The sequence below is a fragment of the Oncorhynchus gorbuscha genome, linkage group LG01 (genome assembly GCF_021184085.1).
Source record: "Oncorhynchus gorbuscha isolate QuinsamMale2020 ecotype Even-year linkage group LG01, OgorEven_v1.0, whole genome shotgun sequence".
Lineage (NCBI taxonomy): Eukaryota > Metazoa > Chordata > Actinopteri > Salmoniformes > Salmonidae > Oncorhynchus > Oncorhynchus gorbuscha.
The window spans coordinates 12,922,451-12,934,528 of record NC_060173.1 but is presented as its reverse complement, the minus strand read 5'-3'; the positions used below and the strand labels follow the sequence as shown (position 1 = coordinate 12,934,528).

The window sequence follows — 12,078 nt, the reverse complement described above, 5'->3', positions numbered from 1 at the left end:
TCTCTCTCTTTCTCTCTCTCTCTCTCTCTCTCTCTCTCTCTCTCTCTCTCTCTCTCTCTCTCTCTCTCTCTCTCTCTCTCTTCTCTCTCTCTCTCTCTCTCTCTCTCTCTCTCTCTCTCTTTCTCTCTCTCTCTCTCTCTCTCTCTCTCTCTCTCTCTCTCTCTCTCTCTCTCTCTCTCTCTCTCTCTCTCTCTCTCTCTCTCTCTCTCTCTACTCTTTCCCTCTCTCTCTCTCTCTCTCTCTCTCACCCAACATCCACCTATCTCTGGAGCTGGAATTGGCAGGCATATACCTCAACTCTCAAGTGAAAAGAGCATCAGGCGACTTATACACTATTAGTACTTAGGTTAGAATATATTTGCAATGTAAGATGGCTGTTAAGACAGCTCTAAAGGAAGACATTGTTTGTTCTCTGTCTGAACTTTGTACTCTTGAGAAAGTCTTAAACAACTGAAGAGTCCAGTCACAGGGCTTTTAACTTACTTCACTTTGTCAAGAGGCAGTGTCTCTCAGTTAATGCCTGATAAGTAGGCCTATTCTCAGGACACAGAGAGTTTTAGGTTTAACTTAAATGTTCATGGCATCGCAAAGATACTGTAGGCTAATTTCACCCTATCGCATTATGGTGTCATGGATATTATGATATCATTAAGGAAATGTTCTTATGTTCCCAACGGACTATTTGTTCAAACCTTCACCAGTCACAGCCAAGCTCCACATATTTATTATAGCAGTTGTACATTTCTCACAGAATCCTGCACCTTGTAGTGGTGTTGGATTTCCACTCAAGGGGCTCTTGAAGAGCACCTGCTTCTCGAACACAACTGAGCCATGTGTGTGTGTGTGTCTGTGTGTCTGTGGGGGTGCGTGGATGTGTTTGTGTGTGTAGAGAGAGAGTGAGAGAAAGAGAGATACAGAAAGAGACAAATAGAGAGAGAGAGAGTTCACAAGAAACCGTGAAAATACTACAATTAGCAAAAGACCCAGCATGTTGGAATGGAAAGCTGAAGTCAGAGTCCCCTACTGTAGCTTGGTTGTGTAGATCAAAGAGTAGTAAGGGTACTATAGGGGAGGAGGGAGGGAGTGACATTAGAGCGTACTGGAGTTGTGAGGAGGGAATGACATTAGAGAATACTGGGGTTGTGGGGAGGGAGTGACATTAGAGAATACTGGGGTTGTGGGGAGGGAATGACATTAGAGAATACTGGGGTTGTGGGGAGGGAGTGACATTAGAGAGTACTGGGGTTGGACAATGACAATGATCCAACACACCTCCAGGCTGTATAAGGCCTATCTGATCAGGAAGGAGAGTGAAGGAGTTTCTGCATCAGATGACCTGGCCTCCACACAATCACCCAACCTCAACCAAATTGAGATTGTTTGGGATTAGTCGGACCGCAGAGTGAAGGAAAAGCAGCCAACAAGTGCTCAGCATTATGTGGGAACTCCTTCAAGACTGTTGGAAAAGCATTCCAGGTGAACGCAGTTGAGAGAATACCAAGAGTGTGCAAAGCTGTCATCAAGGCAAAGGGTGTCTATTTGAAGAATCTCAAATAATAAATATATTTTGATTTGTTAAACACTTTTTTGGTTAGTACATGCTTCCATATGTGTTATTTCATTGTTTTGATGTCTTCACTATTATTCTACAATGTAGAAAATAGTAAAATAAAGAAAACCCTTGAATGAGTAGGTGTTCTAAAACTTTTGACCTGTAGTGTATATGTGTATATATATACAGTGTATACATATATATATATTTTAAAAAAATATACATTTACATGGGTCATTCAATGGTTTCTTGTTATCCTAAATGTGATGAGCACATTGGCATGTTTTAGAGCTTATAGTATGTGATGGGAGGTTCAGATCATCTCTCCTGATTGATTTGTTAGGTCTTGTCAAGTGATCAGGGCCTGCATTAATAAAGCATCTTAGAATAGGAGTGCTGATCTAGGATCAGGTTGCACCTGTCCATTTAATCGTGTTCATTATGATCTAAAAGGCTAAATTGATCCTATATCAGTACTCCTACTATGAGAGGCTCTTTGTGAATACAGCAGGCCCTGGTGAATAGACCGGTCAGGCTGAAAGACATACTGTATACCCTACGTGTATACCCTACGTGTATACCGTGCGATGATGTAAAGCTGATGGATGTCTCTCTATCTCTGTGTCCTTGCAGTAATCCAATTTGGGTTTGTGACCCTGTTCGTGGCATCGTTCCCGCTGGCTCCACTTTTCGCCCTCCTTAACAACATCATCGAGATACGCCTGGATGCCAAGAAGTTTGTGGCCGAGCTCAGGAGGCCGGTCGCTGCAAGGGCAAAAGACATTGGTGGGTTCAAAGTTCAGCCTCTGACTGTTCACTCTTTAAGCACACAGGTTATATTTTTTAATTAGACTTTGATTTATTCCTTTCACAATAATAAACCTAATATTGAATTCAGTCCAATAAAGTGATTTACAGAGAGAAAAAAACATGATTTATTTCTGAGTTCTTCCTGACCGTGTGACTAGATGACCAGGAAGTCATTTTTTCTGAAGATATTTTATCTCATCAAGATAAACCTGTATGTATACACTGAGTATGCCAAACATTAGGAACATCTTCCTTCCTAATATTGAGTTGTACCCCCCCCCCCTATCCCTCAGAACAGCCTCAATTCATTGGAGGATGGACTACAAGGTATCGAAAGTGTTCCACAGGGATGCTGGCCCTTGTTGGCTCCACTGCTTCCATCAGTTGTGTCAAATTGGCTGAATGTGATACACACAGGAAACTGTAGAGTGTGAAAACCCCAGCAGTTTTGCAGTTCTTGACACAAACCGGTGCGCCTGGCATCTACTACCATACTTTAACCCGTTCAAAGGCACTTAAATATTTTATTTTACCCATTCATTCTCTGAATGGCACACATCCATGTCTCAATTGACTCAAGGCTTAAAAATCCTTCTTTAACCTGTCTCAACCCTTTCGTCTATAATGATTAAAGTGGATTTAACAAGTGACATCAATAAAGAATTATAGCATTCACCTGGATTCACCTGGTCAGTGTATGTCATGGAAAGAGCAGGTGTTCTAAATGTTGTACACTCAGTGTATATACAGGTTCAATGAAAATTAACTCATGTGGTCAGGTAAAAACATAGGAATGCAAATGTGATCTAGTAGTTTCTATTCTTTATATATACAAACCTACAAACGTAATTAGAGGGGGGAATTTGTCCTTCTGATATATTATGGGAATTGTTATGCTTGTGTTTTTGTACTATTTAGCACTTTTGTTTTCTTAACTAAATGTCAGATTGACATAGATCCAGGCATAAAACTCATACCATCCCACAACAGTATTGTAGAGGCATTAATCCCAAGACAATGACTGTAGAGGAAGGGAACAAAAGGGGGGTTCACTACAGTATGTGATTTGCTGCTCTAAGTAATCTATAGATTTGTTATAAGGCTGCAAGTGGCACAGCGGTCTAAGGCACTGCATCTCAATGCTAGAGGCATCACCACAGACACCCTGGTTTGAATCCAGGCTGTATCACAACCGGCCATGTAGGCCGTCATTGTAAATAAGAATTTGTTCTTAACTGACTTGCCTAGTTAAATGCAGGTTAAATAATTAAAATAGAAGATTGTAATAACATAGACCATAACATAGACCACCATCATAGACCAAGAGTTCTGACTCTCATGTTTTTCTTTCTTCTCTGATTCTAGGAATATGGTACAACCTTCTCCGAGCTGTGGCTAAAGTGGCCGTCATCATAAATGTAAGTCATTCCGGTCATCCCAGCAAAATATAATGGTGGAAGTTGACCAAATGATGAAACCCCCCCCACAATTCTCACACTTTAACATATACTGTTTTGATTTAAATAGGGGAGTCATTGAAATGTTCTGCAGAAGTTTATTTTATTTTATCCATCTTATTCATTCCTCAACCCCCTCAATGATAACAAGTCTGCACTTAAAACTAGAACGGTTTTTCATTGAAGCTAAGCCTGGTCCACATTTAAGAGCCAGTCCTTTACTGTGAATATATGTCAACACTCTTGGGGGGGTTGCTTGTAAAACCTCATAATTAGGCTTTTACATGGTTTCACCTCTAAAACTACTGACCCTTGATGCAGAAAATACCATACTTGGTCAGAAGGAGAGTTAACGTGGTCATAAATCCTGCAGACTCTCACTTCACTTCCAAAGGGTTCACCATCGTCATGGTGATGTTGAAGTGAGATCCAGATCTGGGTTATTTATGACAATGGAGGCTTTCGATCAAAATGGAAGGGAGGGAATTCCTCACCTCCATCCTCCACTTATTCAGAGTGTTACCGATGGAACAGGATGTCAATGTTTCTTAACTTTAATGCCTTTAATACCTTCTAGGTTTATGTGCTGGCAAATCTCTGAACACAGAAGGAAATCTCACATGGGCACTGGCCAGCTTCTCGGGTTAGGGTTAGGGCTAACATTTACATTGACAGTCATATATGCTGACTGACAGATAGCTGCCGATGTACAGTGCCTTGCAAAAGTATTCGTCCCCTTTGGAGTTTTTCCTATTACTTTTGCATTACAACCTGCAATTTAAATGGATTTGTATTTGGATTTCTTGTACTGGACATACACAAAATAGTCCACATAGTGGATATGTATACACCCCCTTTGCTATGAAGCCACTAAATAAGATTGGATGCAACCACTTACGTAATTAGTTAAATAAAGTCCACCTGTGTGCAATCTAAGTGTCACATGATCTGTCACATGATCCCAGTATATATACACCTGTTCTGAAAGGCCCCAGAGTCTGCAACACCACTAAGCAAGGGGTACCACCAAGCAAGCAGCACCATGAAGACCAAGAACCTTTCCAAACAGGTCAGGGACAGTTGTGGAGAAGTACAGATCAGGGTTTGGTTATAAAAAAATATCCGAAACTTTGAACATCCCATGGAGCACCATTAAATCCATTATAAAAAAATGGAAAGAATGTGGCTCCACAACAAACCTGCCGAAACTCACGGACCAGGCAAGGAGGGCATTAATCAGAGAGGCAACAAAGAGATAACCCTGAAGGAGCTGCAAAGCTCCACAGCGGAGATTTAAGTATCCGTCCATAGGGCCACTTTAAGCCGTACACTCCACAGAGCTGGGCTTTACTGAAGTGTGTCCAGAAAAAAGCCATTGTTCACCAAAAGGCATGTGGGAGACTTCTCAAACATGTGGAGCACGGTACTCTGGTCAGATGAGACTAAAATTTAACTTTTTGGCTATCAAGGAAAATGCTATGTCTGGCGCAAACCCAACACCTCACATCACCCCGAGAACCCCATCCCCACAGTGAAGCATGATGGTGGCAGCATCATGCATCAATCCAATTGAGAATCTGTGGTATGACTTAAAGATTGCTGTACACCAGCGGAACCCATCCAACTTGAAGTAGCTGGAGCAGTTTTGCATTGAAGAATGGGCAAAAATCCCAGTGGCTAGATGTGCCAAGCTTATAAAGACATATCCCACAAGACTTGCAGCTGTAATTGCTGCAAATGGTGGCAATACAAAGTATTGAATTTGGGGGGGTTGAAATGTTTTGTGTTTTTGTTTGTGTTATTTCTTGTTTCTTTCACAATAAAAAATATTTTCCATCTTCAAAGTGGTAGGCATGTTGTGTTAATCAAATTATACACCCCCCCAAAAAAAAATCCATTTTAATTCCATGTTGTAAGGCAACAAAATAGGAAAAATGCCTAGGGGGGTGAATACTTTTGCAAGCCACTGTAGAGGGTATGCAGTACATTAAAGACAGCGCTCCATTGACCATTATATTCAACCTAAAGTATATATCATTAGGGCGGGTTTCCACCTGGTATTACCATGTGACTTTTGTTCACCGAACAAGATGATCCAATCCCTGTCTGTTAATGCCAGGTGTAAACACGTGTCTTGAGGTGCTTTGTCATTGATCACTGTCTGTCCCTCTCCAGGCGTTTGTGATCTCCTTCACGTCAGACTTCATCCCGAGGCTGGTCTACCAGTACATGTACAGCCCAGACGGCTCCATGCACGGCTTCGTCAACCATACCCTGTCCTACTTCAACGTGAGCAACTTCCAGGACGGTAAAGAACCTATGGACCCACAGCATCAGGTGGAGATGTGTAGGTGAGTTTACACACAACACTGACTGAAAAGTTGTTATGTGATACGTGTTTCATTGATTGTTATAAACTGTGTGGGTCAAGCCCAGAATGCTGATTGGTTGACAGCTCTTGTATATCAGACCGTATACCACGGGAATGACAAAACATTTATTTTTAATGCTATAGTTACGTTGATAACCAGTTTATGATAGCAATAAGGTTAGTGGTATATCGTCAATATAACACAGCTAAGGGCTGTATCCAGGCACTCCACGTTGCGTCGGCTTAAGAACAGCCCTTAGCCGTTGTACAGTATATTGGCCATATACCACAACCCTTCAGGTATAATTTCTTTAATATAGAAGAAGCCTATTACCTGCTGTGGTGCATGATCTGGTTGTATTGGACGAAGCTATCACTAACCCTAACTGAGGAGCCAGCAAACAGCCTCAGCGTCCTCATAGAAAAGACTGTGTGTGTGTGTGTGTGTGTGTGTGTGTGTGTGTGTGTGTGTGTGTGTGTGTGTGTGTGTGTGTGTGTGTGTGTGTGTGTGTGTGTGTGTGTGTGTGTGTGTGTGTGTGTGTGTGTGTGTGTGTGTGTGTTTCTTATTGCTTAATTGTACATACTGTAAGCAAAGTAACAGATGTTAAGTTACAGAAACATATCATGTGCAATAAATATTACAGCCATACTACAGCCAAGAAATATTACAGCCATACTACAGCCAATCAATATTACAGCCATACTACAGCCAATCAATATTACAGCCATACTAGAGCCAATAAATATTACAGCCAAGCAATATTACAGCCATACTACAGCCAATAAATATTACAGCCATACTACAGCCAATAAATATTACAGCCAATAAATATTACAGCCATACTACAGCCAATAAATATTACAGACATACTACAGCCAATAAATATTACAGCCAAGAAATATTACAGCCATACTACAGCCAATAAATATTACAGCCATACTACAGCCAAGCAATATTACAGCCATACTACAGCCAATCAATATTACAGCCATACTACAGCCAAGCAATATTACAGCCATACTACAGCCAATAAATATTACAGCCTTTAAATAGTGCAGCCATACTACAGCCAATAAATATTACAGCCATACTACAGCCAATAAATATTACAGCCATATTACAGCCAATAAATATTACAGCCATACTACAGCCAATAAATATTACAGCCATACGACAGCCAAGAAATATTACAGCCATACTACAGCCAAGAAATATTACAGCCATACTACAGCCAAGAAATATTACAGCCAATAAATATTACAGCCATACTACAGCCAAGAAATATTACAGCCATACTACAGCCAAGAAATATTACAGCCAATAAATATTACAGCCATACTACAGCCAATAAATATTACAGCCATACTAAAGCCAATAAATATTACAGCCATACTACAGCCAAGCAATATTACAGCCATACTAAAGCCAATAAATATTACAGCCATACTACAGCCAAGAAATATTACAGCCATACTACAGCCAAGAAATATTACAGCCATACTACAGCCAATAAATATTACAGCCATACTACAGCCAATAAATATTACAGCCATACTACAGCCGATAAATATTACAGCCAATAAATATTACAGCCATACTACAGCCAATAAATATTACAGCCAATAAATATTACAGCCAATAAATATTACAGCCATACTACAGCCAATAAATATTACAGCCATACTACAGCCAATAAATATTACAGCCATACTACAGCCAATAAATATTACAGCCATACTACAGCCAATAAATATTACAGCCATACTACAGCCAATAAATATTACAGCCATACTACAGCCAATAAATATTACAGCCATACTACAGCCAAGCAATATTACAGCCAATAAATATTACAGCCATACTACGGCCAATAAATATTACAGCCATACTACAGCCAATAAATATTACAGCCATACTACAGCCAATAAATATTACAGCCATACTACAGCCAATAAATATTACAGCCAATAAATATTACAGCCATACTACGGCCAATAAATATTACAGCCATACTACGGCCAATAAATATTACAGCCCAATAAATATTACAGCCATACTACAGCCAATCAATATTACAGCCATACTACAGCCAATCAATATTACAGCCATACTACGGCCAATAAATATTACAGCCATACTACAGCCAATAAATACAGCCATTACAGCCAATAAATATTACAGCCCACAGCCAATAAATATTACAGCCAATAAATATTACAGCCATACTACGGCCAATAAATATTACAGCCATACTACAGCCAATAAATATTACAGCCATACTACAGCCAATAAATATTACAGCCATACTACAGCCAATAAATATTACAGACAATAAATATTACAGCCATACTACAGACAATAAATATTACAGCCATACTACAGCCAATAAATATTACAGCCATACTACAGCCAATCAATATTACAGCCATACTACAGCCAATCAATATTACAGCCATACTACAGACAATAAATATTACAGCCACACAACAGCCAATAAATATTTGTTACTGTGGTGTTTATTTACTGTACCTTTACAGTAAATATTTTGCTATCTGTTGTAATGTTTTCTGGTTTAGTCACTGTAATCAGATGACTCTTGACTCCAGGTATAAAGACTACAGGGAGCCCCCATGGTCCAACACACCCTACGTCATCTCTAAAGAGTTCTGGGCGGTCCTGGCTGCCAGACTGGCCTTCGTCATCGTCTTCCAGGTGAGACGAGGAGTCCCTTTATAGTTTAAAAGACTGGATATGCCGAAAAAGATTAGGGATGTTTATTATGGGCCTATGTTCCTCCGGGAATGAAAAGGGTTAAACATAAGCAAACAGCTGCAGTTCTATTGTACAGTTCATCTGTCATGCCAGACATCAGCTAATTTGCAATATTCTGAGACACACTCGTTTGGCTCTCCGAGATACTGTATGTTTACTGTTTCCTGCTTGTTCACCATGCTGTCGCTCACTTCCCTGTGTTTGTGTGTGTGTGTGTGTGTGTGTGCGTGCGTGCGTGCGTGCGTGTGCGTGTGCGTGTGCATGTGCGGTGTGCGTGTGCGTGTGCGTGTGTGTGTGCGTGTGCGTGTGTCTGATTCCTGCTGTGTGCGTGCCTGTTTCTCCCTTTCCCGTAGAATGTGGTGATGCTGATGAGTGACATCGTGGACTGGCTGATCCCAGACATCCCTAAAGACATCAGCCTTCAGATCCACAAGGAGAAGATCCTGATGGTGGAGCTGTTCATGAAGGAGGAACAGGGCAAGATTCAGTTCATAGACAGCATGATACCTTGTGGTGGCAAGGAGAAGCGCAACAACCATGCCCCTATAGCCCGCTCACGCTCCATCCCACACACACACAGTCACACACACGCCAACAACTTCTAGCAGCTACTGTAAGGTGTAGCCTAGATAGCCAGGCAAAGGGTTACTACTGTCTGTATCCTTTTCCTTGTCCAGACATTCCATAGAAAGGGAGAGGTGCTCCCTACAAGATGTTGTTGAGACCCAATGAGGAGAAACAGAAACTGTTCCAGTTCTCAATGCCTATCTGTCAAACCTCTCAGTGAATAACTAGCTAACTAGCTAACTGCCAACTAGTGGGGTCATGGGCTTAGATGTCGCAAATATGCCATTTAGCTAACGCTTTTATCCAAAGCGACTTACAGTAGTGCAAATTATAGCGGACCATGTTCAATGAGAGAAAAAAATATATTTTTTATTTTTTTTCCTTTGCATAATGCTGTCAAGAAAATGTATTTTGTAACATGCTTTACAGTGCTGTATGTCTGGCATACAAGGTATTTCTATGTTTGCCTCTTTTTAAAAGGATGTAGATGATACGTTATACTTTACTGTTATGACTCAACCATGTTCATGGTGCAAACAATCACTCTCGGAATACGCTACATGTTTTATTCATGCTTTGTTCTCAAAATTAATATTTTTTATTTACATATTTTATTGATTATATTTTCATCGATTAAACATTTAAAAAGTAATTGGATATTATGAAATGTTTGTGTGTAGAGCAAATAATATAATCTTATTCTTAAATGGGTGACATGTTTTTTATGTCTTTGATACAAAGATCTCAAATGGTATTAGCTACCAAGCTCATTATTAGTTAACAAGCTCACAGTTGAAGGCTGTTTGTGGGCTCCCATGCTACCATAGAGTTAAAACAGTTATTACATGGACTGTATTATAGCATACGAGTCAAAAGGCACTGTTTAACAGATACTTCTAAACATAGTAAAATAGGTTGAATGACTTTACTTCAGAACATAATAAACTCAGCAGCGTTACAAATATCCCCTGTTATAAAATGCACCGTTCAGGCCAGTCTATCCCTGCCATAATACAGACTGATCCTCTATGACTTCTTTTCTGCTTCAAAGCCAGGCAGGATATTATTTTTGGAACTTTAAAACTGTACTTAAAACTGTATATTGTTTACACTTACTTCTGTCTACTGGAAATACTAAGAAATATAATATTTCTCGTTCTTTACTTGCCGTTCTTCAGACGACAAGGACACTTTGATCCTTTTATATGTCAAACTAATGTCTTCATACAAAAGTGACCATCATTTCATAGCAGCATATTTTACTGTATTGATACCGACTATGTTGTAAATGTTTAGGAGATCTGCCTATTCTTTTTTGATGTGGCGTTGAATAAATAATGCATTAAATTGAATGTAAACAATAAATGTATGTTGCTGTGGGTATTGAGTGACTTTGTTTTCTTCGGGAAGGAAGAGCAACATACAGAACAAGATTGTGGCCTTTGCAGTAACTTTTTTTTTTTTACAATCAGATATTATTGTTTTACCTTCAGTGTTCAGTACAATGAAATGTTAATGTGAAACATGAATTCAACATTGAAAGGGCTACAATAGAATTTCAAAATAACGTTGTACCCATAACAGTGTTTACCAAGTCATATAACTTCCTATAACTCCCTATCCTTCCTATCCTTACCTTGCAGTGATCTGGAAGCGGTGTTATTTGAGATAGGCCAGACCTGACCCAGGACAGGACAGACGCTTTAAACTTTAGGAGATGGAACTAACTCAGACAAAGCACTTCATGATAATAAAGGGAAATGTTCCATCTCTGCTTGACAACCCAACATCCTCTCCTTGATAACACTTATGACATTTTTTTTAAGACGGGACAAAAGTAGCTAATTTGACTGGAAATCGTGCCTAAAGATTTAAAAACAAAAAATGAACCATGAAGGTTTTATTTTTACAATGTGAACACATTCATCTTTTTCATTTAGTCTATATAGATCTGTGTATATAGTTTGAGAGGAAAATACCACATTTTCACTGAAGTAAAACAAACTCATTGAATTCTGGATCTTGCCTCAGAATTTTTTTTGTTTTCAATCACTAGCTAGATTTCAATCCAGTCGGCAACAGATTTTCATTCAAATATTCTACAATCTGCAATAAGAAAATATGTGCATTTTCGCACAAGTGGTCTTTCCACCAAACTGACTTGTTGCACACAAAATATACTTTTTTCGCTTACGCATTGGAATAAATGTGTTTCCATCGCATTTTCAACTCTATCAATAGTTTTGTCACAAAAACTGTTGCGTTACATAGAAAAATGTGCTTGCTCTGGTCTTCACACGTGCACTGTAGCCAAACAGCTCACAGATACAGTACAGTTAGGCCCTGCGGGTTGGTTAGTCTACATGATGAGATTATTGCTAAGAGCGGCAGTCAAGCATCTATCATCATGTCACCAGAATAAGACCCTCAACATGTATTGGAAAGGAGTATTAAGCTCATCCCATGTATTTTCACCAAAATCAAATCAAATGTATTTATAAATTCCTTCGTACATCAGCTGATATCTCAAAGTGCTGTACAGAAACCC

At 39.5% G+C, this 12,078-nt stretch overlaps 1 protein-coding gene across 6 annotated transcripts in view; it reads left to right on the top strand.

Moving 5' to 3' along the window:
- The window catches only part of LOC124033219 (anoctamin-1-like), a 105,646-nt gene extending 94,735 nt beyond the window's left edge, over window positions 1–10,911 (top strand). For all 6 annotated transcript variants that reach the window (XM_046345225.1, XM_046345221.1, XM_046345203.1 and 3 more), the window contains 5 exons: window positions 2,186–2,338; window positions 3,728–3,780; window positions 5,995–6,170; window positions 8,798–8,903; window positions 9,317–10,911. In XM_046345225.1, coding sequence (XP_046201181.1) covers window positions 2,186–2,338; window positions 3,728–3,780; window positions 5,995–6,170; window positions 8,798–8,903; window positions 9,317–9,568 — 740 coding nt within the window. In that variant the 3' untranslated portion in view covers window positions 9,569–10,911. The remainder of the gene's footprint in view (window positions 1–2,185; window positions 2,339–3,727; window positions 3,781–5,994; window positions 6,171–8,797; window positions 8,904–9,316) is intronic.
- The last annotated feature ends 1,167 nt before the right edge of the window (window positions 10,912–12,078 follow it).